The 22,579-nt window shown below is 38.4% G+C and overlaps 1 protein-coding gene across 1 annotated transcript; it reads left to right on the forward strand.

Moving 5' to 3' along the window:
• Positions 1–247: 247 nt before the first annotated feature.
• LOC139734666 (intraflagellar transport protein 52 homolog) lies at positions 248–22,069 on the forward strand. Its single transcript, XM_071645453.1, has 12 exons — positions 248–393; positions 1,246–1,333; positions 2,175–2,304; positions 3,267–3,342; positions 5,235–5,303; positions 11,826–11,952; positions 13,910–14,065; positions 14,529–14,683; positions 15,432–15,519; positions 16,626–16,734; positions 18,489–18,634; positions 20,479–22,069. The coding sequence occupies exons 1-12, from the start codon at positions 248–250 to the stop codon at positions 20,506–20,508; spliced, it is 1,320 nt and encodes a 439-aa protein (XP_071501554.1). The 3' UTR covers positions 20,509–22,069.
• The last annotated feature ends 510 nt before the right edge of the window (positions 22,070–22,579 follow it).

Consider the following 22,579-nt stretch of genomic DNA (forward strand, 5'->3'; position numbering starts at 1 on the left):
TGCACACAAATCAATGTTTGACTGACCGTTTAACACCACTTTGTTTATTTACTCATGTGTAAATTCTACAACAGGGTAATGATGCCTTGTGAAGGAGCTTGGCATTAAGTCTATGCAATCACATAAAAATTATCATTAGTGTGAGCACTCAACTTAGATACTGTAGTCGACGTCTGCATTGGCTATACCAATACACGCAGCCTCTAATACACCACACGTCCAATACAGCATTGTCTGTGTTCGCAAGATGTCCCCACAAAACGTCTCGACATCGTCCGTCCTTCCCCAGCTGGATCCAGATCGTCGACCTCCACTGCTTAACCCTCAGCACAGCACGACGAGCGTCACGATCATTGTCTTCGATGAGAGCTCACCGACCTCCACTGGTAAACCGTTAGCACAACGAGCGTCACGGTCATTGTCCATGATGAGAGCTGACTTGCCTATCGTGGTCGTCCATGCTTCCTGCTTAATCTCTCCCCTCAGCTCTATCTAATTTCCCGCACGTTTACCTTACCAATCTCCCGACTAACAAATGCATAACCTCCCATACCGAATGTACGACACTACAGTACGTCCTATACAGACCACGGCGCACGGAATGTGGTCGCGTGTCAGCTGTTTACCTATGGTCTACTGATTTGCATACGATAAACAAACAACTACGCAAATTTTCAAACCCACCATATCTTGGCTATTATACTTCCATTGATCTAAGCTTACACTGTTCTCTGTAATAAAAAAAAAACAACAACTATCGTGATCTATCAATACATGCTTGAAACCTAAAGAAATACATGTTTCATCCTGACACCCCCCCCCCCCCCCCCCCCCATCACGCACCCTCTAAGTCCCGTCTAGTGTCAAGCCGTTTGCTTTTGCATGAGACCATTTAGTGGCACTAGTCACATTTTGGTGGTGTAGATCGTGCAATGTGAGCTTGCCGTCGATGACTATAGCTCCAGCAATTTGTCTCAGTGTACCATTGGTACTTTTCTCTTGATTATGTATTATGTGTCTTTTCCTACATTAGAAGGAATTGAATAATTGCAATAATTATGGAATTTAGTCTAAACCCACTCAGCTTCGTCTTGTGGGTTAAGCATTCCATAGTTCCCGTATGCACACAATTCCTACTGACGCACTCTGATCCGTGCATCATTTGTATACTCTGGTACTTTGCAAATTTATGTTAACTATGATTATATTGAATTCTTTATCATCATGTTTTGTCAAATTTTGCAGCAACAAAGAAGAGATCACAGAGGAGAAGCTGGCCAGTGCAAAAATATTTGTCATTGCTGGACCCAGAGATAAATTTACTGCACCCGAGGTAAAAGAACAAGCAAAAGTTTGTCTATCGGTTAAAACTATCGGTTAAAAGTACAGTAAAGCAAACCTACATGTACAGTACTTGCCATAAATTTGTACCTGCTGATGATTCCTGTTTTTAATTGATGTACAATGTGTGTGATAGTGACATAAACCAGACACAGACTTAAAAAAAGAAAGAAACAAAAACCTTTAAAAAAACCCTTTACAGTGCCCAGGCAGTTTAAAATACTATAACTTGCACAACATTTTTCATCAGCTTTTAGTATAAATCCAGCCAAAGTTTACCTAGTGGTAGATTAATAGCAAGCTCACTCAGGTGTAGCAATATTCCTTTAAATTTGTAGCCCAACAAAAAGGCCAGAGGACACAGTAGGGATCAGCCCTAAGGATTACTAGGTTGTCTCTACATCATTGACATCGCTGCACTCCTGCGTGCATGCCAACTGAAAAACAGAACGCAAGAAGGGTAAAGGTGCATTTGATAAGCAAGTAGTATCACCATGCTATGTCAGTTTTGCATGTCCACTTTTTATCCCCTTGTATTTGACATCCTTGATTTTCAAAGATTTCCGAAGCTGCATATTCCCCTTTTCTTTTACAGTTTATTGTGTTTTACTCCAATTTATACATTTTGTTGTACTTGATAAATGTATTTTCCCCATTAGTTTGTCAGGGCTGTTGGTAACATTATGGCATGTTACTAGTCTAATATGGTGTCTGCATCACTTAAGGTAAGTTTATTGCGCACAATATTGGTCTCTGGACATGCACGTCATTTTTCACATGATGTATTCGAAAGATTATATTTTTGAAATATCATTACCATCCACCTCTCCAAGTTTGAAGTGATCAAGAAGTACATGGAGGGCGGAGGCAGCGTTCTGGTGATGATGGGAGAGGGAGGAGAGACCAAGTTTGACACCAACATCAATTTCCTCCTCGAGGAATTCGGCATCATGGTCAACAACGGTGAGTTAACCAAGTGGAGATGGTATTCATCTGGTCTTGTCATGTTTTGAAATCTCCATCATAAATGACCGCCTCAATGCAGCAAGATCACAAAATATTGCCAGGTTTCTTCTCCCTCATGACACAGAGTTATAGGGCAAACTCAAAATGTGACTACAGTGCACTCCCGTTATAATGAACATGGTTATAACAAAATTCCAGTTACAACGAAGTAAAAATTCAGGACGCAACATTATCCACACTATGTATTATTTATTGTTTATTTGTTCGGTTATAACGAAATTTTGATATAAGAAAAGAAAACTGCTGGTCCCACAGACTTCGTTATTACGGGAGTCCACTGTACTACATACCACATCTGTAGGCTTAATACGTAATTTGCAAAGAGTGAAGTAAGGAATTAACTTGAATTGAAATGCAGTGTAGAAGAGTGTCCACTGAGCAATTTGACTCTTCGAAGCGCAGTGTGTGAAGGGTTCATCAGAAGTCGACAGCAATGGTTGTTGTTGAACCTTCTCAGATTCTTTTAAAATTCAGCTTGATGATCAAAAAAATGTCTTTTCCACATTGTCTCAGACTACCCAGGCATTCTGAAGTCCTTGCTCCCAAAAGCTACTTCCATGTTTGTATTGAAAATGAAGGTGCTCTTTAATCCTGTGCATCAAAATCATGTTACATCGAAGCAATTCTTCCAAAGAACAGACTTCACAGTCAAAAGTTTGTACAAAAAGTAGTATTTTCCCAGTTAGTAAAATATCTGTAATGTTCATGGTGCTTATCAGTAATATGATGTTCACTTATTTTTTTCCTGTAGTTGTGGATTGGAATTAGAAATTCAGATTCAAATTTTGGTGATTTGTCCATCAGTTGTAATTGAAAGATTTGTTGCCTAAATTCTGTTTGAGTTATTGTGTGTGTAAATATTTTCCTTTTATCCCTGTGACATTGCTCTGCTTCAATAGACTGTGTGGTCCGTACTTCATACTTCAAATATTTCCATCCCAAGGAGGCACTGGTGTCGAATGGAATCCTAAACAGGTAAAATGTATTTGTATGTAGTCAGGCACCTGTAAAGTAAGACCAGTGGTAATCAAGCCTCGGTCAAATTCATTTTGACACATACGTTTGTATTCCATTCACTCTTTCTCTCTCTCTGCTCTTTCTTCTCTCTCCATCCCCCCCCCCCCCTCTCTCTCTCTCTCTCTCTTTGCATCTGTCACATGAGAGAGGCCTTAGAAAGGGTTCCATTTAAAATCTTGGGTGTCCACAGGGTTTGCATCTCTCAGAGACACTTGTAGTAGTAGCGCTCAAAATACCCATCGGCCATCGGCAATTTGCTGCCATGCCCCTTCTTCTGGCCGGAATGCCCCTTTCAAAATCAAACTGTTCACAGCCATAATATTCTATTACTCCCTTGTGCCCCTTTGAGTGGATTTGTACTCCCCCCTCTGAAAAAAAAAGTGGCCTCCACCCAAATTTGACGAAACTTTAGGCCTGTTAACCCGTTAAGGATGGTCTGATCTTGCTACAACATGCATTTCTCATAGACACCTGCCCAAGTACTGTAAAAGTGGTTTCTTTCGCGTACAGATACTTTCGCAGTTTCCATCGGTGCTGACTTTTTCGCGTGTGTTTAAATTTGCGGTCGGCAAAATCTGTGAATTCACAGTCGGCAAAAACTGTTACTTTGCACATGAAAACCCAAATTATAATCAAATTATTCTTTTATTTATCAAATAGAAATTAAAATCAAATGGAGGTTTACCTGAAACCCCGTCTCTCGAGTACTTTATAACATGCTTGTACCATCATTGCGTGGTATTGCTGTGTGTGTGTTTACCATCAATACACTCAATGCGCAGAATCTTCGTGTGTGCATGTGCGCAATAGCGCTGTAACAAGTGGCGAGTTCAAAACATTTTCGCGTGATGTTAAATCGCGGTTCAACCTCAAAGCGCGAAAAGCGCGAAAATAAAACCACCGCGAAAGAAACCACTTTTGCAGTATACTCGGGACTTGTCCTCTACGCGGTAAGTTGTGTTGTTTCATGTGGTGGTGCATTTGGCGATTAGATGTTGAGAAGTCACACAGTGTTGATCCACAGTGCAAAAACAAGAGAGAGAAAATGACAGCATAAAATATAAATAGTCCATAGACCTTGTGTGTCCTTTATCCCCGTCATTTCTACTTTCCCAGCACTTTATCTCCTTCAATCCCTGCACACATTCTGAAGCAAAACTCAAATTGTGATGTGCACAATCCTTTCTCTTCATGGAGTGTACCATTCAAGCTATGGTTGGGCTGGGTATACAATCTGTACCAGGTTTTCTGAGAGACTGACCAGTTGAAAGAAAAAGACCAGCAAGCAAACAGATAAAATGATGCTATTTCTCGCATACCAGACTGTCTGAAAATATTTTGCTGTTACTGTTTTTTTTTTTTTTTGAGAGAGAGAGAGAGAGACAGACAGAGACAGATAGTTGTGTGTTATCTATTGCCCCAAAATGCCTCAAAACGCATTTGGGATTGTGAGTATGCCTCAGAAAATTTTTGATAAATTCACCTAAAGTCTACAACATGTGACACCTGTCTGTTTCTAATCTTAACACTAAATATGGATTACTCTTGGCAGGGGCGGATCCAGGAATTCCGTAAAGAGGGGGCGCGTTTACAAGATTAAAGGGGGGGGGGGGGCGCACGCACCCCTCCCCCCATTTTTTTCTTTTTATTTCTTTTGTTTCAACAAAAAATAAAGGGGGGGCGTGCGCCGGTTGCGGTCCTCCCTGGATCCGCCCCTGCTTGGATTACTTACTGTTTTTCCTCCTTCCCTGTTTTTCTGTTACAAATCAGTTGCTATCATTGTAATGGGACAATTGCTCCACTGCATCTGAAAACACTTGACTACTGTGTGTCTGCTTTTGATATTTTAGGTCTATCAGTCACGCGGCGGGAAAGGCTGTGCCTGGAGCAGGGGACGAGGATGCCCAGAATGATACCCAGTGAGTCGATTCTGTGAAGACGCAGAACTCATTTTTGCTACCTACATAGATATCATATGAACACGTTGATGAAGTGAAATAGTTAAATGCATGGACGTAATGAAATGAGCTAATCTTAAATTTGATATTAAATGATGCTGTTATTGTGATGAATATGGTGATGATATTACATGTAACTTAGAAAAATGATGCCGATGGCAATAGTAGTACAATTAATCTTAGCAGTTTACTGCATTTCCGATATCAGTACTGATAAGAATATTAATAATTAATTTTTATCTTTAGCTTCTATTATCACAAATAGGATGATGATGATAATAATGATTATCATTGTTGTTGTCTTTGTTACTATGCTCTTGATACTGTATGTGAAATAATGTCCTGTGATTATGATATCCTTGTTGTCATGGCAATAATGGTGTGGCTGGTGCAGACAGCAAAGATGTGGTAAGATAAGATGAGGGTAAAAAAAGAGGAAGAAGAGCAAGAACAAGAAATTCATAATTATGATAATGAGGAGAAGGAACATTAAGAAAAAAATGACCTGTATCTTCATGTCAAGAAGAGGGAGAAGGAATTATTCAAATCAATGAATTCTTGCGTTAATGCTGCATTGACACCATGTTCCCGGTGGCCACAGTAGTCACGTTTCAGGCCACCATGGACAAAACGGGATGGACGTGAGACAACATGGTGAGACGGGTCAGATGAACGTGACAGGCTGTGATTGCTGTGGATGCCGTGTCAGATTTTTAAACTGCCATAAAATTTGCCACGGCAGTCCCGATGCTAATGAGAAACGTTGTATGCCATAATAAAACGAGGTGAACGCGACAGAACACGACGGCACGTAGGGGATGTAGACTGCAACAAAATTTGGAGGTGGTCCATATGGGGCCGAGACGGACAATATTTCATAGTCTAGCTGACTGGAATGAGGACTGGAACGAACAAGACAAGAATACAAAGAGGGGAAAAGAGAATGTTTCATGTACCCACAGTGCATTGCATTTTGGGCAAATGGAGCTGCTATGGTGGCTGGGAACATGCTGTAAACACAGCATAAGTTGTTTTAGTCACAACTGATTCACAATAATTGCCCTTCATCGACATATTAATCAGTTTATGCTGTGCAACAGTGATTGTCCACCAGCAGGCATATAGCCATTAAAGGCATGCATGCATTGTGATTTTCAACCCAATGCTTCATGTTGTAATAAGAGCCAAGGCGTGGACAGACCTTACTCTCAGTATTAGTTTCAAGATGTACTTAGCAATGATCATTTAGCCCTTTTTTGCATGCTTGCTGGCAGAATTGCTCTATTGAGCAATAACATGGATAGAATTTCTGAAAGACATTGTGACGCATCTAATGGTGATGTGCCATTAAAAGCTGGTTAGATTTGTGAGCCATGGCATAACGCTACCTTTTATCTGGCAGAATATTATCGTGACGGCACTATAGGCCTCATACACACAAGCTGGTCACTGACTTAGTGTAGAGTGCAGGCTGTAGAACCCAGTTCAAACTGACAAACCCATCCTATCTCATGAAGTAAAATGGTCATGGGAAATAATACATGTACTTCAACTTTTTTAAGCCTCCAACAATGCCTACAGGTATTCAAAGTTTTGTGCTTACATGATCCCATGCAGCTACAAGTGACTAACACCATTGTGTGCTTTTTTAAATCCTTGAATATTATGTGACATTGGTTGCTGTTATCAGGCCCTGTTCAAGAATATTCATGAGTGGATATACTCAAACAAACCAAAATACTATGCATGATGATCTGCAGGTATGCACTACTAATACTATAGGAAATGCTACTGTACATGAGCAAAGTTTGTGTTGTATTCTCATGATTGATAATATGAAATCCTAGGTAATTTTGAGTCTCCTTGATTGACTAATTACATGCAACCATTTTCAGGATTTGAAGTTCATGGATAGGGATGAATCTTAGAACATAGATGAGGTAACTTTGGAAGAACCCTGAACTCAATTCCAGCAGTAGTTACAGTTTGTATAACCGTTTAATAGCATAATAATGATAATAATAATAATGATAATAATAATGATGATGATGATGGTGATGATGGTGATGATGATGATGATGATGATAATGATAATGATAATAATAATAATAATAATAATAATAATAATAATAATAATGATAAGAAGAAGAAGAATGATAATAATAATGATTAATAATAATGATAATGAGAATAAGAATAAGAATAATCATACTCATCATAATCATAATAATCATACAGTAGTAATAATATGTAACATAAAGTGCTTGATATCATATTTCTAAGTGCTGGGGAAGTGAGAACAAGAAGACAGAGTTGTGAAGTAGAAAACATTGAACAAATACATCTTAAGATGAGGTTTCTATTTTACTTTGATCAATCTCTATGATATGCATTGCTTACATTCTATGCTAGTGGTATGAATGGTTTTTCAGCTTTTTGGTACAGCATATGAATTTGTGTGGAATCATCTAACATGGGACGGTGCAACTTCCTGTAATTGTAAACGTTTGTTCCTGATTCTCTTTTTTTTAAAATATCTTTTGAGCCAACTTCGGGTGGTCGCTTCTGACCAGTAGTGGATGGCTGCTGCTTGAGTGATATATAAAATGCCTGAGCCACTCTCAACTTGTCGCCAGTCTAATTGTGTAGAATTTGTCTCACGCTCTGTGCCAATATTAACCCCAAATCTGATGTTCATAACATTGTTTGTATACGATGTGTGTCTTTGAATTTTTCCCTTTGCTGGCTCAGTTCTCGATCAGATGACTCCTTAGCTCCCCATGCAGAGTGAGTTATGAAATAACGAATAAACATATGAACAAAACACACAGACAATCAAATGAATTTGATTACACCATGCCTAGACTATGAATGACAAACACAAAAGTTATGAATAAACAGGGCTTTGCACTTGAAGTCAGCATACTCATTTACAAACCCATGCAAAGTTTTACTATGTGAGGAAAACCAAATCTTTAAACTTGAGACCAAAACCTGTATTACTGGTATACATACAAAGAACATATTACTGGAGTTACTGTCAAATATTCATTATTTCGGATTTCTTTCTAGTCAGTTGAACTATGAGGGTGTCTTTTTTTTTTCTTTTTTCTTTTTTTTTTTTTGGGGGGGGGGGGTTTCATTTAATTTTCTATTGTTTGAAAGAATGTGACAAATAGATTTATTTTGTCTGACGCTGACTTGCTTACATGCTGTATCATGCTGTATCATCGTAGTATATAATTAATTTTTAAAAAAATGAGTTTGGTGATACTGATGTTGCCTGCTGCTTTTCCATATTACACTCAAGTCTTTAAAAGCAAAGCTAAGCCTTAAACCTCAGCATCTAAAAATGCATCACTATACAGCTTTGAGCCTTGTCTAAAGCCTATCCCATCACATGCCAAGCCATGCTACAATGCGCACTGAACATTGCTTTTGCCAATTCAAATCAGCAATTTTGGGTACTTTCGACTCTGACGATAGCAAGGCGGAAGGAGAAGTTTGTAACAAGTACAGACAGTCACACGGTACAGAGAATGAGATTTTGTCTTGGAGAGCACTTCCTTGTTCCTTGAAATGCATTTCCCTCTACACTGGAGATCAGTGTCATTAGCATGTCATTGTATAAAAACCTCAGGCAGCTTTAATAGCCTTGGATCAAGTTGGCATAGCTGCCGCGTGTCTTCTATGAGACACCTTATAGGGGAAGTGTTTTGAGTGATTATATAATATTAATAATGAAGATGCTACTATCCTATGTATAATAATATTATTATTAAATATTAGAATGATAGTCTTAATGATGATTATGAGTTTAAGATCATTGTTAATAAGGAACATTTCTGTAGGGCAGCTGCTATGGACAGACACTCTAATGTGCTACAATAAGAGACACCTGTCTGATTTATTTCTTTTTTGATAGATTATAGTAATATATTGAAAGATTAAAAAAAACAACAGCTTATGGAAGATTATACATTATTGGCAAAATGTACATGTATCATGACCATGTGATGTTTAATTTTTGGCAACTGAGTTTCAAAGCAGGTTATTAGTTCTCTCTTCAAAACCGAGGAAGATGCAGTTTTATATAGCGAGTGCAAGAGTAAATAACCTGCTCTTTTGGATGTCTTAGAAGCTGCTGATTTAAAGGGGATGGCTAGTAACTGATCAGTGGGAATCAGTGGGAATGCCGGGGGATGATTGTTCCAATTCTTGTGGGATTCATTTACATGTAAGAGTACATTATATATCTATTGTTGTGTGAAAATTATTTGCTTCAAAACGGTCTCATAGTCAAGTACATGTAATGTGCAGTTTAATGCCCCATCACTGTACAGGCATGCTAGCCTGGAAACCTTAAACTGCTTATTACTTGAATATGAGACCATTCTGAAGCAAATAATTTTCACACAATAATAGATAAATGTACTCTTAAATGAATCCCACAAGAATTGGAACAATCATCCCCCAGCATGCCCACTGATTCCCACTGATCAGTTACTAGCCATCTCCTTTAAGATCAGATAGTGATGTGCAACCAAATCATTTGTAGAGCAGATGAAGGACCGACTTGTTGGTCATACAAATGGCTTTGCCTCTATGATTGTACACTACTATTACCCCCTCTTCCCACCCCTTTCCACTTCTTCTCCCCTCATCCTACCCCTTTTCACTCCTTACCCACCAGCTTACTCTTAATAAGTTTGTGATTGACAAGTTTTTATTTTGAACAAAAGTGCACACCTATACAGCTGTATGAACAATTCAGCTGTCAGTCTTTACCATTCTGCTGTTGCACAGGTGGAATACATACAGGTGTACTCATCATTCTCTTCATTTTTTCTTGTATCTTATAATTTATTGTTATTTTTTCCTCTAGAAGTTGAAAATATCTTGTCTTTCATTATGGCTATGGAACTTGATAAATGAAAGATGTGCTTATGTAGTTTTGCCCTTTTTTTCAGCAAAGCAGCGAAAATTGCCCCCAAAATGATCACTTTTTGTTTGTTTTTAAGTTAAATTGTGTTTCTGTAACAATATTTTCATGCAAAGCTGCTGAATGTACAAAGCATTCATGTTTGATCAGTGTTTGAATAAGTTGCTACATCCTGCTGCCTTTATCACACTCTTAATTTCTCTCAAGTGCCATAAGTTCTGGGCGTACAGTATCTCCCTGCCACACTTTCAATAGAATCGTAAGTCTTCATGTAACCACACCCATTCATGCTGAGTCATTTCTGTCCAATGAATAGTCACCATTTCATTTTGCATTTAGCTTTGCTCATATTGGTCTAGACATCCATGGTGAGAACAATATTCTCGAGCTGTCTCTCAGCAAATACGCCATTTTGCAGTCCTGCAAGATACGTGTACCACTACCAGTGACAATTTTCCTGCGTTGCACGTTGCATATGCCTTTACCCTGTGATAAAAGAAGAAAATGAAGGGAGAACAAGCTTTAGCTGTATGGCAAATTCATTTCTTTTGCACTAGACAGTGAAATCTGTTCATACTCTCCTGATATTTTACTCTAAACCTCGCACTCTTGGCCTTTTCTTCAGTTTTCCCAGTGCTTTCAGTGAAACAACTTCTCCAATATCCCTTTAGTATCGTCATCATCCATAATCTAGTTTTCATTCCCTAACTGTATTGTGCCAGCTCTGCTTCTTGTAAAGAAAACAAAAGAAACAACAGCAAAAATTTGCATGACATGATGATCAATCTCTCGCACTTCATGAGTCTATAAAAATTATGTTCTCTTAGGAAGTTGCTCTTAGTACAAGTGATGAAGCAATGTAGTGGAATATATGAGAATCACTTTGTTCCCCCGTGTACAAATGTATGGCTTACACGAGGATTGCAAGTGTCTGCCAGTCACAGCCACAGTTTGCTTGGCAACAAATGTGAGATGTGCAAGAGTACATATTGTACCACAACAAGTTGAATTACAAGTTTTCATCGCATTGATGATCTCCCATTGTCAGTTGCCTCAGTCCTTTGATAATGAACAAAATAACATGAATGGCAATAAAAGTTGAGTTGCTCTTAGAAGTGCAGACATGACAATGCAGATTTTAATTTTTTGTTTCAGTTACCATGTACAATTGTACATACCCACTGACTTCATGCATTTTGTTGTGAAAGATGATAAGTTCTGATCTTTGTCATGCGCTGCAAGATCTACCATACTATCAAATTGTTTGATTGTCTACTCATAGCTAACACAACTTGAATACATACATACATGTTAATGTTTTTACTTCATGTAATCATTACAGAATACAGAAAAATGAACAGAAAAGTGGAAGTCCCACCCCCCCCCCCAGCTTTTATAGTTTACAGATTTACTTTTTGTTTTCATACAGATTTCATGCAATGCATGACAGCAGGAACTTTGTATTTGTCGAAGTGAGCATTCACACACGTCATGGAGAGCTGTAATTCATCAATTGCTCCTCTGATGTTGTCTTTTTGTAGGGCCCTGACATACCTATACCCCTTTGGAGCCACGCTGAATGTGGCAAAGCCGGCAGTCGCCATCTTGTCTACTGGTACGGTCTGTTTCCCTCTCAATAGACCTGTGTGTGCATTACACTCCTCAAAGGTGAGTGAACCATGGTTTTAAGTGGCCAAGCACAGAACAGAGCAGCAGATGTTGTGAATGCTTCTACATGTACAAATTGTTTGTATTTCATTGCCACTGTCGGCAAATTTAGTGTTAGTTATAGTTAGGCACAACATAGCAAACTATGGCACAATGGTGCAGTTAGGTTTCTTCATCTTTTTACCTGCCTAAGTCATTTACTCCTGGGGTTTTCCTTTTTCATCAACTTGGTTTTAATAGTAGTCTCTATCTCACTGTAAAAGCATTCATACTTACATGAATGGATCTATCATATACATGCTTTTGTATGTGCAACTCTCATTCAGTCCCCCATCAACCCAACAGAAGGCAAAGTGGTGTAAATTCATTGCCATTGATCTCTCTAGCTCTTGGTTTCAAAATTGGAATTATAAGTGGGCATATTTTACATGTGAAGTGTGTCTAGCAATATCCTTTGAGAGATGTGATAACTCATATCCTACACGATTCTCAAGTTTCCATAGACTTCACACACTGCCCAAGTGGTTGCCATAGGCAATGACATAATTCACCCGCAGCGGGAGTATTCACTGCAGGCTTGTCAGAATTCACTTATTTCTAAATTGATAAATCATTAATTATACTAAGCAAGAGATATCTGCAAAGAAAAGAAAGAAATACAAGAAACAATAAGATATTTCTGAAGTTGCAGCTTGTTTTGTTTGTTTGTGTGTGTGTATGTGTGTTGTTTGTTTTAGTGTATGTGTGTGTGTGTTTTTTTTTTTTTGGGGGGGGGGGAGGTGAGGTCGTACAAGTAGAGAGGGAAATAATATTGTTAGACAGACCAGTGGTATTTATTACCGTTTTAAGTTTTGTGTGAAAAGACGTACAGTAGTATCAAAGAAGCATGCATAAGTGGTGTTGATAACAAGGAATGTATCATGTCTGATTAAATTTGTACTGTATAACAAACGTTGATAATGATGCTTTTTTTTTTTGGTATTGGGTGTATTGTAAGCATCACATGTTGACAGGCTTTTATGTATGTTGATCCCCTTTTAAATCATGTAAGTTTTGTGAGACAAAAACTCCAGGCAATTTGGTAATGATGAAGTGCAAAAATGGGTCTTCTGATACATTAAAACAAAAATATTTCAGTGCTCATTGAATGTATGAAACAGGGAATTTGATAAATTTATGACAGATTTCACACACAAACACAGACACAACTCTGATTCATATTTTCCAACAGTATATATTCCAGGTTGAACTTAAATTATGGGTTTTTAGAATAGAACTCTCATAGCTGGATTAACTCTATGTGTCAAGTTCGCACGCCTGACTCAGTGGACGGCGTGCCAACTTCGCATATTCTGCTCAAACGCACAAACCCGCCCAAACTGATCAATAAATCTCCAAATGCCAAAGTACAATGAAAGTGTTTCTTGTGATTCCATTACTGTCACATGTAGCTTACATTTTATGTGTCGAGTTGACTATCAAGCAGTGTTCCCTACCGATTTGCTAGTAAATTCTATGTTTTTGTCACTGTTTGGTATGCAGAAGTCACGCCTCTAACAGATGTACTGGTTGTTTAAAAGCGAAACAATCATGAATTTGTCATACAATTTACATCGAAGCAAAGCTGGGTGTTTCCTCTACAACTTTTTTCATCACATGTCCAGGGTAACAAAAATCTATAAAAGTTACATTGATTTGAAAAACAGAATGTGTCCCAAAGCATGACTATGTTGCTGTCTCAGAATAATGTGGCACACGGGGATTTCTCCGTGGCACATAAAGAGTTAAACTCTAACAGTTCATAACTTCTGTCTATACAGATTGTTTGATTTTCCTCAAACTTCACTCATGTGTTCTACTAATTTTTTTACATTTGCTCAACCCACATAATGTATATTTGTGTTCATTACCTCTAATGAATCTATGCTTTATGTACAATATATTACTCTATGTGCAGTATACCAAGGGGAAGCTGGCAGTCTTGGGCTCTGTCCACATGTTCTCGGACCAGTACCTGGACAAGGAGGAGAACAGCAAGATCATGCAGGTGTTGGTCCAGTGGCTGACCACTGACGAGGTGTCACTCAATGCGATAGATGCAGAGGACCCGGAGGTAAGGGAATCTGCTGTGGACAAAGGGCTTTTGAATTGAGCTCATGTGCCGATCACTCAACTCAAAACTTCTCAACCCCTGGATCCCCACCCTTGTTCGCTCTTCTCTCAGTCGTACAGCGCTATTTATTGCAAGGTCTATTTGATTGTGCGTGGAAAATGTGGAGCACTATATCTATCTCCATAGTTTCGTAGATTTTCTCAGCAATTGTTGCATGTTTGGAAAAGAAAGATACAGTTAGAAGCTCTGAAAACGAGGAGCACAATCTCTAACTCCAAACCACCATCTAATAGTTTTGTCGATTTTTTTCAGCTACTGTTTCATGTGGGGAAAAGAAAGATAGAAATAAAGTGACAAAGTTTTTCTTTCTCCCTCCATCACACGCACACACACACACACACACACACACACATACACACAAACACACACTCACTCATGCATTTCTCTCTCACCTTCTGTGTAGATCTCAGACTACAACTTCCTGCCCGATACGGCCAAGCTGGCTGACAAGCTCAGGACTTGTTTGCAGGAGAATGAGGAGACGCCCCGTGACTTCAATTCTCTCTTTGATGGTACTCTGTACAGGATGGATACATCGGTGGTCCCCAAGGTCATACGGTATGCCTAGGGCTGCGTTTATAAGATTTTGTGTACCGAAAAACACAGTTTTGGAACACAGTTTTGAATTATGGTTTGACAGAGAAGCGTCTATGAGAATTTATCCCATGCGTGTTTCCTGCTTGCTTGGATTGTGCCATTGCATACTGTATCTCACTTTGTGCAGCTTGTCCCTTGGCAATTGTGTTGGTCAAACAAGATACATTAAACTATGACATCATAATATAAACCATGTGTCAAATCGTGGTTGCGTTTTAAGACATTCAAATTTTTTTTTCTGGTGAAACACAGTTTTGAATCGCACTTCCATACAGTTAATTTCAATACCTTGTTTCAAAACCGTGTTTCAAAACTATGTTTTGTAATCACGCCTACCATTGTTAATAGAAAAATTTAAACCACAAAACACAGTTTCAAAAGCGTGTTTCTACCCACAAAGGTTTGCTGTAAATACACTCTTTATTGACCCCATGGATGAGATTATAGTCTACATGTATGTGCCCATAGGATTTGGCTAATACTTGAACAGTCAAATTTCTGAGGTATACATTTGTGTAAGTCTTTGACTTTTCTCTTCAGTTATTGTTTATGCTTTTCCCTTCTTTTTTAAACCAAACACATGCCCGGGCTGTAACAGAATAGAATTTTCTGTTTGTCTGCATAGAGGGAGTTTAGAGGGCATGCCATGCTTTGTTTTTAATCTAATGTGCATTATGCTATGTGTATTTCCTTCCACTGATTGTTGCAGGGCGTATGAGGGGCTGAGTGTGAAGCACGAACCTTTGTCTCTTATCCAGCCCCAGTTCGAGGTCCCTCTGCCTCCCCTGCAGCCGGCGGTAAGTGACCCTTGTATTGTAGTAAGATTAACCAATGAGTTATTGAAAAACCTGTAAAGTGTGCCCTATGAACACACTACAGTTTGCCCCCCCCCCCCCCCCCCCCCCCAAAAAAAAAAAAAAAAAAAAAAAAAAAAACTATTGGATATTCACATTGGTAACTTCCAATATGATTAAACTGTATGAATGCTATTTCAGGGTCTAAAAATATAACACCTTACCTACATATTGCAGGAAACCCCATTCAATTTGGTTAAGTAGTCACACAGAATTGTGGATCATTGTGCTGCATGCTATTGGTCTTATTCTTCAAAGTTTAGCACTTGCATGCTCTTGGAACTGCATATCAATGTGTGAACACAATGGACAGAACTTGGAGGGAAGGGATTCCTGACATGCTCAGCAAAAATCCTCATACTCTTTGACCACTGAAGCAAATCAGATGGGGTTTTCTGTAAGATGTGGGTGGTAAGTAATAGTTACATACCCTGAAATTGTATTTGGATTGACTGACCATTTTTAAAGTTCTTGTTCCAGAGGGTCCTGTTGTAATATTTTTTGGGGGACATACGATATGACTTGCAATGTCTATTCATCAGCATTCAGTTAAATTTGTAATCTGTTGTTGGTTAGCCGACCCGCTGTCATTGGAGAGAATGTTACTCTGTATATAGAGCGGAAGGCCATGGTGATGCAGTAGGGATTAAAGGAGATTAGATGATCTATATTTGGCTCAGCTTCCATACATTTTGTGCTTGTCGGTGAAGACAGCAATCCAGCGGACATACCAGTCGGTGATTGAAGCTAGTATGGACACATCATGTCAAACTGAGTCAATGGGAATGAAGAGAAATAGTAAGAAGGATACATTATGTGAAAACTGTACCGTCTCCTACTTATTGATTTAATGATCTATGTATTTATAAAACCAAGGACTACATCCTACATAGAATAACACCTTGTCCAGGTTTTATGAAGGATATGTGTGATGTGATTTTGCTATTTCAGTTTGTTTAGTGTGTTGATATATGTACAGTAAGTTCTTTATCTAGTGCATGTTCTGTCCACTGTTATTCTTCTTATTATTTTTTGATGCCCACACGCAGGTATTTCCACCAACCTTCAGAGAGCTGCCCCCGCCATCACTCGACCTGTTTGACCTTGATGAGTCTTTCTCGTCAGAGAAAGCCAGACTCGCTCAGATTACCAACAAATGTAAGCTAGTCGTGAAAGCATCATATATTTCCAATGAAAGCACTGAATTGACTTTGTTTTAACCCTAACTAGGCCGGGGGGGGGGGGGGGGGGGGGGGGTTTCGCGCGATGTATCGCTATCGCGAGAAGCTATTGCCGCGACGTTTCATGACTTTTTTCTTTCAAGTCTCCCGCATCTTTTGACACCAAATTTGCAATGCCCTGGTGCGCAGTTCTGAAGTTGCGCATAAATATGCACGTGCATGTCAGACCAAAAATTGCTCAAAAACGTGAATTTGTGTACAATTTCAATGCAAACTGTGTTTACAGGCAAATTTCATAAAAGCATAATTATTTTGGGGTTTTATTGATTAAAATCAATTGATAATGCATTTTCTTGTTCGGAACAATGTCACGTACAAATTTCATCGAAAAAGCAATGAAAAACATGATGTCGAAAAAACAAAGAAATACGTAAGAAATTAAAAAACAATAAAATACTTAGGAAATTTTTTCTGATTGCGCAAATTTTTTCTCTTACATTTGCTAAGGACACTAAAAAGAATAATCACACAAAAAATGTGCCTGTTTTGAGCTTTATGTAGTGATTTATACCAAATTGTCTGATTTCATGCATCATTATGCATAAATTAGCATAATTTAGTGTAAACGATAATTCTTGAAAAAATTAACTTCATGGTACTTTAGATTACATCATAGGCAATGCATGTGCCAATTTTCGTCGCGATCGCGCGGTCGACGGCCGAGATCCCCCCGCCCCCCGGCTCTATCATCTACCTAAATAGCCCGGCCTAGTTAGGGTTAAAATTTGATACAAAATTGACGTGGTAGTGAAAGTTTTGTCATGATAAATTGCCATCTGTTGGAAACCTCTAAGCTCATGAACATTTCTAGCAAAAAAAAAAAAAAAAAAAAATCTGTGAAGTGATCTTGATTGAGATTTTAAAGGAAAGTGAAGGTAAATTTTTGTCACTGTAATCTTTCTGCAGGATGTGGACTAGCTCTCTTTGTATCTGTCAGTCTTTACCATGAGTAACGTTGAATAAGAGAGTACAATGAATTATATCTAGGAATGTGAACAATCACATTGTGTTTGTATTTTCACTGTGCTACATTGATTTTGTAAAGCAAAAATGCTCTTTGTCAAGTTTTATAGTGTGAAGAAAGAGTTCTTTGGTGCATACTTCACTGACTTTAATAGGAAGGACTAGAATGCACTGTCAAAAAAAAAGAAAAAAAAAAAAGAAATGAAAATGTCACAATGGCTGCAAAGGGTTGATAGGTTAATTCAAAGGAAAAAAAGATGAATGCTTACACAGCCAAGCATTAACTCCGAAAGTTTTGCTCCTGGGTTTACAGTGATGTTTGTAAAGTCAGAACATAAAAGGCTTCATCAGTTGCCTGGAATGGGACTACCAGGGAAAGTACATGTACAGCACACTTCCATCTTGTCCTCCCACTATCCCATGGAGAAGCTACCCGAAAGGGCAGTTTGTAACCCTGTGACAACTTGTATAATTCGTGTGACAAATCCCAGGTCGCAAGTTGTTATAGTCTCATGAAAAATGCATGGTGTATACATTATGTAAATTCAAAACCGTAGCCATTTCTTTCCTGATACTGCTCACACTGTTTTTGATTCGATTTTGTGTGTTGACATGAGGCGAAATCCCTTCTAAGTTGGATGTTGATATGATGATATGTTACATAATATTGTCCTGTTGATATGTTTCTCTCCTCTGGCTGCTTTGCAGGCACGGATGATGACCTCGAGTACTATGTACGGGAATGCGGAGACATCCTTGGCATCACACCAAAACTGCCGGCTGACTCGCGTGATGCCAGGCATATCTTGGAGCATGTCTTTGCACAGGTTGTGGAATTCAAGAAATTAAATCAGGTAAGTAACATTCAAGATACTGGAGAGTGGTATAGGTGACTAAATGTGACCCGCCACAACAAAATGCTGATTTCTTAGATCACTCAACATAATCTCATAAGATCATTGATATCTCCGCAACTGAGTACTTTTACAAAATGTATGAGTCCTGTTATATATGAAATCAAAATGGAAGAGTGAGGGAATAATGTCGTGTCATTTTTAGAAAATTGACCGCCCCCGACTTTTGGATCCTTTTATTGCAGCGGGTCACAAATCATGACAAAAATATCCAAAGAGGTAATGTGACACACAAAACACACACACATGCACATACAGACACAAACATACATACCTCCACATCGACTATGAAACACGCATTGATTACACTGTAACTTGCACACGTTTGGAGCAAGTATTTTTTTTTTTTTTTTGTCCAGGTTTTGGGGGAAAGACGATAAGGAAATTCCCATTAACCATTTGCTATCTTACTACTTTTTTGACAACTTTCGAATAAAGTCAAACGTGTTTTTTGTCTGGTATTTCTGAGAAAGGCAATGAGGAAAGACTCTGCTAATTGCAATATCCAACTTATGAAGTGGTAATAATATGCTAGCCACATTGATACTTGATTCTCCTTGTGAATCCAAGCAGAGCATACTTAACTTTACTTTTCTTGCCAGTTGCTCACAGCATAAGTGATAACTGCTGCCAAGGGTACTGATATACTCACTGTAAAGGGGAAAGTTGAAAATTGGGACAAGAACGGGGAGGCCAAATAGTGGAATGACACCAGAAACTTTCATTTTCTGTAAGTGCACAGTGCAATGCTCTCTGGAAGTAGAAGTACTCAAGGAAATTCCTGATTACTAAGAATAACAGAAGATAGCCATACGCCCACGCCACACAGACATATCAGATCAGTTTCCGACCCATAAAGGCACATCCTGTTGGTTTCAATAATATCATATTTCCTTCATCTCTTCCTGTTATTTGTGATAAGAGTTTCTAGTGCTGTTATTGCACTGCGACCAAATGCAGCTCAGCTGGCCGCAAAACCTAGTTTAAAAGGAAATTCACCCCAAATATACATGTGGATTGAGTGAATTTAGCAATATTAGTAGAACACATTACAAAAAGTTTGAGGAAAATCGGACAATATTCAAAAGTTATGAATTTTTGAAATTTTAGTGAGGAGACTGCTGGATCAGAAGACTACTACAGATCATGACATCACATATGAACTATGATATAAAGAAAATATAAAGAAAATTCCACAAAATATCATTTCATATGAAAAGTACACATTCCCTGGACTTGTTACTGACATATGTCAAGGGTAATAACAATTTTTTATTACCCCTGCTTGCTGAAAGAGGCAAGTGTTGAGCTGTTCTACTTTCATTATGCTAGAAAAATAAAATATGTTGAATTTTCTTTGTCAAAACTTCAACATTTCATTCCTTTTCAACTGATTGTCAGATTTTCCTCAAGCTCTCCCTAGTGTGTTCTACTATTATTGTTTCTTTCACTCAATCCACATGCATGTTCAGGGTAAATTCTCCTTTAAACATTCTACAACAGATATACAAGCAGATATGGCAATTACCTTGTTATATCAGGTTTTCCATTATTAGGATTTAAGAACAGAAGAATGTAGAGTTTTAACATGCTAAATCACCTTGTTATGAGAGGGTTTTCTTATGTCTTACCTCTTTTAGCAAGGTCCCCCTATTAATCCGTTCCCTACTGAATTCTGAAATCCCCATAGACATAATACACACGCCACCAGGTTCCCGTAAGGAACGGGTTAATGTGCACCTGTGTTTTACCTTCACACTGAGTGACATCCATTGATTTTACAGGAGGAGGGTGACGATGGAGAGGTGATGTAACAATGGACCAAACGCCCCCTTCTGAAGGAGCAAGATGCAATACACCTGTCATAAGCAAGAGCTCATCCTGCGTGTGATGGGAGGAAAGACCGCAGAACGTAGTCACAGAACTGTGACGGAAAGAGGATTGGTATCCCCTTTATCCCTTTGTATTCTTTCAGTGCTGTTTGCCACAGAAAATCCTGTAGTGTTCTTCATGCTGTTCAAAGTTCCTGGCAGTTGATCTCATCTACATAATTACATAACAGTTTCGTTTTCTGTGTTTTCTGCATGAATTGCCAATACAATCCCCATCAGCATAATCTGCTGACCAAAGTTTACATGGCCATTGGAATATTCCTAATTTCTTCATCATTTGATTTGTTTTTCTTTATAGGAGGGGGTATGTTGACAAACTGTCACTTTAAAAACAGTCGTATATCAGAAAATTAAAAGCAAAAAAGGATGAGAGAAAAGAATGGAAGCAAAACAAAAGATTGTATTAGACCTACAGTAGTTGTAATGAAAATGGAGGAGAACAAACAAATAACGAAGAATAGATAACGATGTATTTCTTTCCAGCAACTGTTCCCCCACTGTACTTGAACAGAATTTTTTCATTCAACAAAGTTCAGTCTGGAAACATTTCAAACTGTCGTCAATATCCCCAAAATAGTGCTGCTGCAGAAGGCTGCTTTCACTTTGTGCTCTCCAAATACTTACTCCTGAGAATACAAATGCCCAAACATTTAACATCTCTGAGCTGGGTAGATATGTGAAGGCTGAAGGTCAGAGAGAAAAGGACCAAAAAAGAAAAAAAAAAAGAAAAAAAAGAAGAAGAGTAAATTGTCAAGTATAGATCACTGTTGCTGGGCACTGTGGAGGTTTGTATGAAGTTGATGTGGTCGACTGACCCCATGAAAAAACAGAAACAGACTGTCTCTGTGAAGTGATCTACCAGAACTGTATTTCACACAAGATTGCATTGAGACAGTGACATATCATTATGTACAAAAAATATCTGCATATGAGGATGTGGAAGGGACTTCTTAGTGCAAGTTTTTCACACAGATTCAACTTTCATCTCGTGTAGATGTGTGGCATGAAATTATTGGCACAGTTGCAAAATTATCATGTACAATTTAGATCTTTATGGTCCCTTTGTGTCAATATTACCATCTCTTGATTTTTTGTTTCTTCTCAATGCAATACAAATGGAAAAATAGGTGGAGATTTTGCTCTTTAATGATTTGCTTTTTTTTTCTTCTTCTTTTTTAGTTCCTTCTCCATTATCTCATCTGCTTCAAGAATTCAGCATTAATTGCTGTCATTGCATTAAAGTTTGTACAATGCACACTCTACTCCCCACTTCTATCCCACCCAGCCCCTGGAGTGGCCAACATATGGGGGCAAGTATTAAGAAAACACACACCACTGGAACACATCAAAACAGAGCTACTCATAGATGGGATCCCTGCCCTGCGTACGTTTGTTGACATTTGTGAACAGTCGTCTTCACAGTCACACTTGTTTAATGTTGTTCAGACTAGAGTTGCAGCTAATCACCTGGGACAAACTTTGAAGTGGGGAGGGAGAAATATCAGTCTGTAACGGATATTCACATCATTATGATTGACATACTACACTTCTTCCCTACCTCCCTACTGAAATGTTAAGCGTTTGCCCCACACAGAGACGCTCAGTCTGTAAATGTTCTGCTGTGTATTTTCGAAAGCGATAAGCATTTCATCGTAAATACACACATTTTCTGTTGTTTTTCTTTGTCAATGGCATTCAGAAATGACTTTGTTATAACTAGAACTCTGCTGTAACAATAATCTTGGTGGTTGTAATGGGAGAACACTGTATAATTAATGTATATCTGTGCATTAGAGAAATACATTGTATTTGCTTCCCTCCTTTCTTTAAATCTGTCAGTGTTGATATCTATATCATTTCTTCTAAATAATGTATCTTTATTCCTTGTATGTATGTACAGTGTAAATAAATAATGATCTAATAATTAGATTATTACATTTCTGTTCTGTTATTGTTTTTTTCATTTATGAATGTGTGTGTGCATTAGTGTGAA

Source organism: Diadema antillarum, unplaced genomic scaffold, assembly GCF_040938485.1.
Source record: "Diadema antillarum isolate AM-2024a unplaced genomic scaffold, OU_Dant_1.0 seq00000538_RagTag, whole genome shotgun sequence".
Classification (NCBI taxonomy): Eukaryota; Metazoa; Echinodermata; class Echinoidea; order Diadematoida; family Diadematidae; genus Diadema; species Diadema antillarum.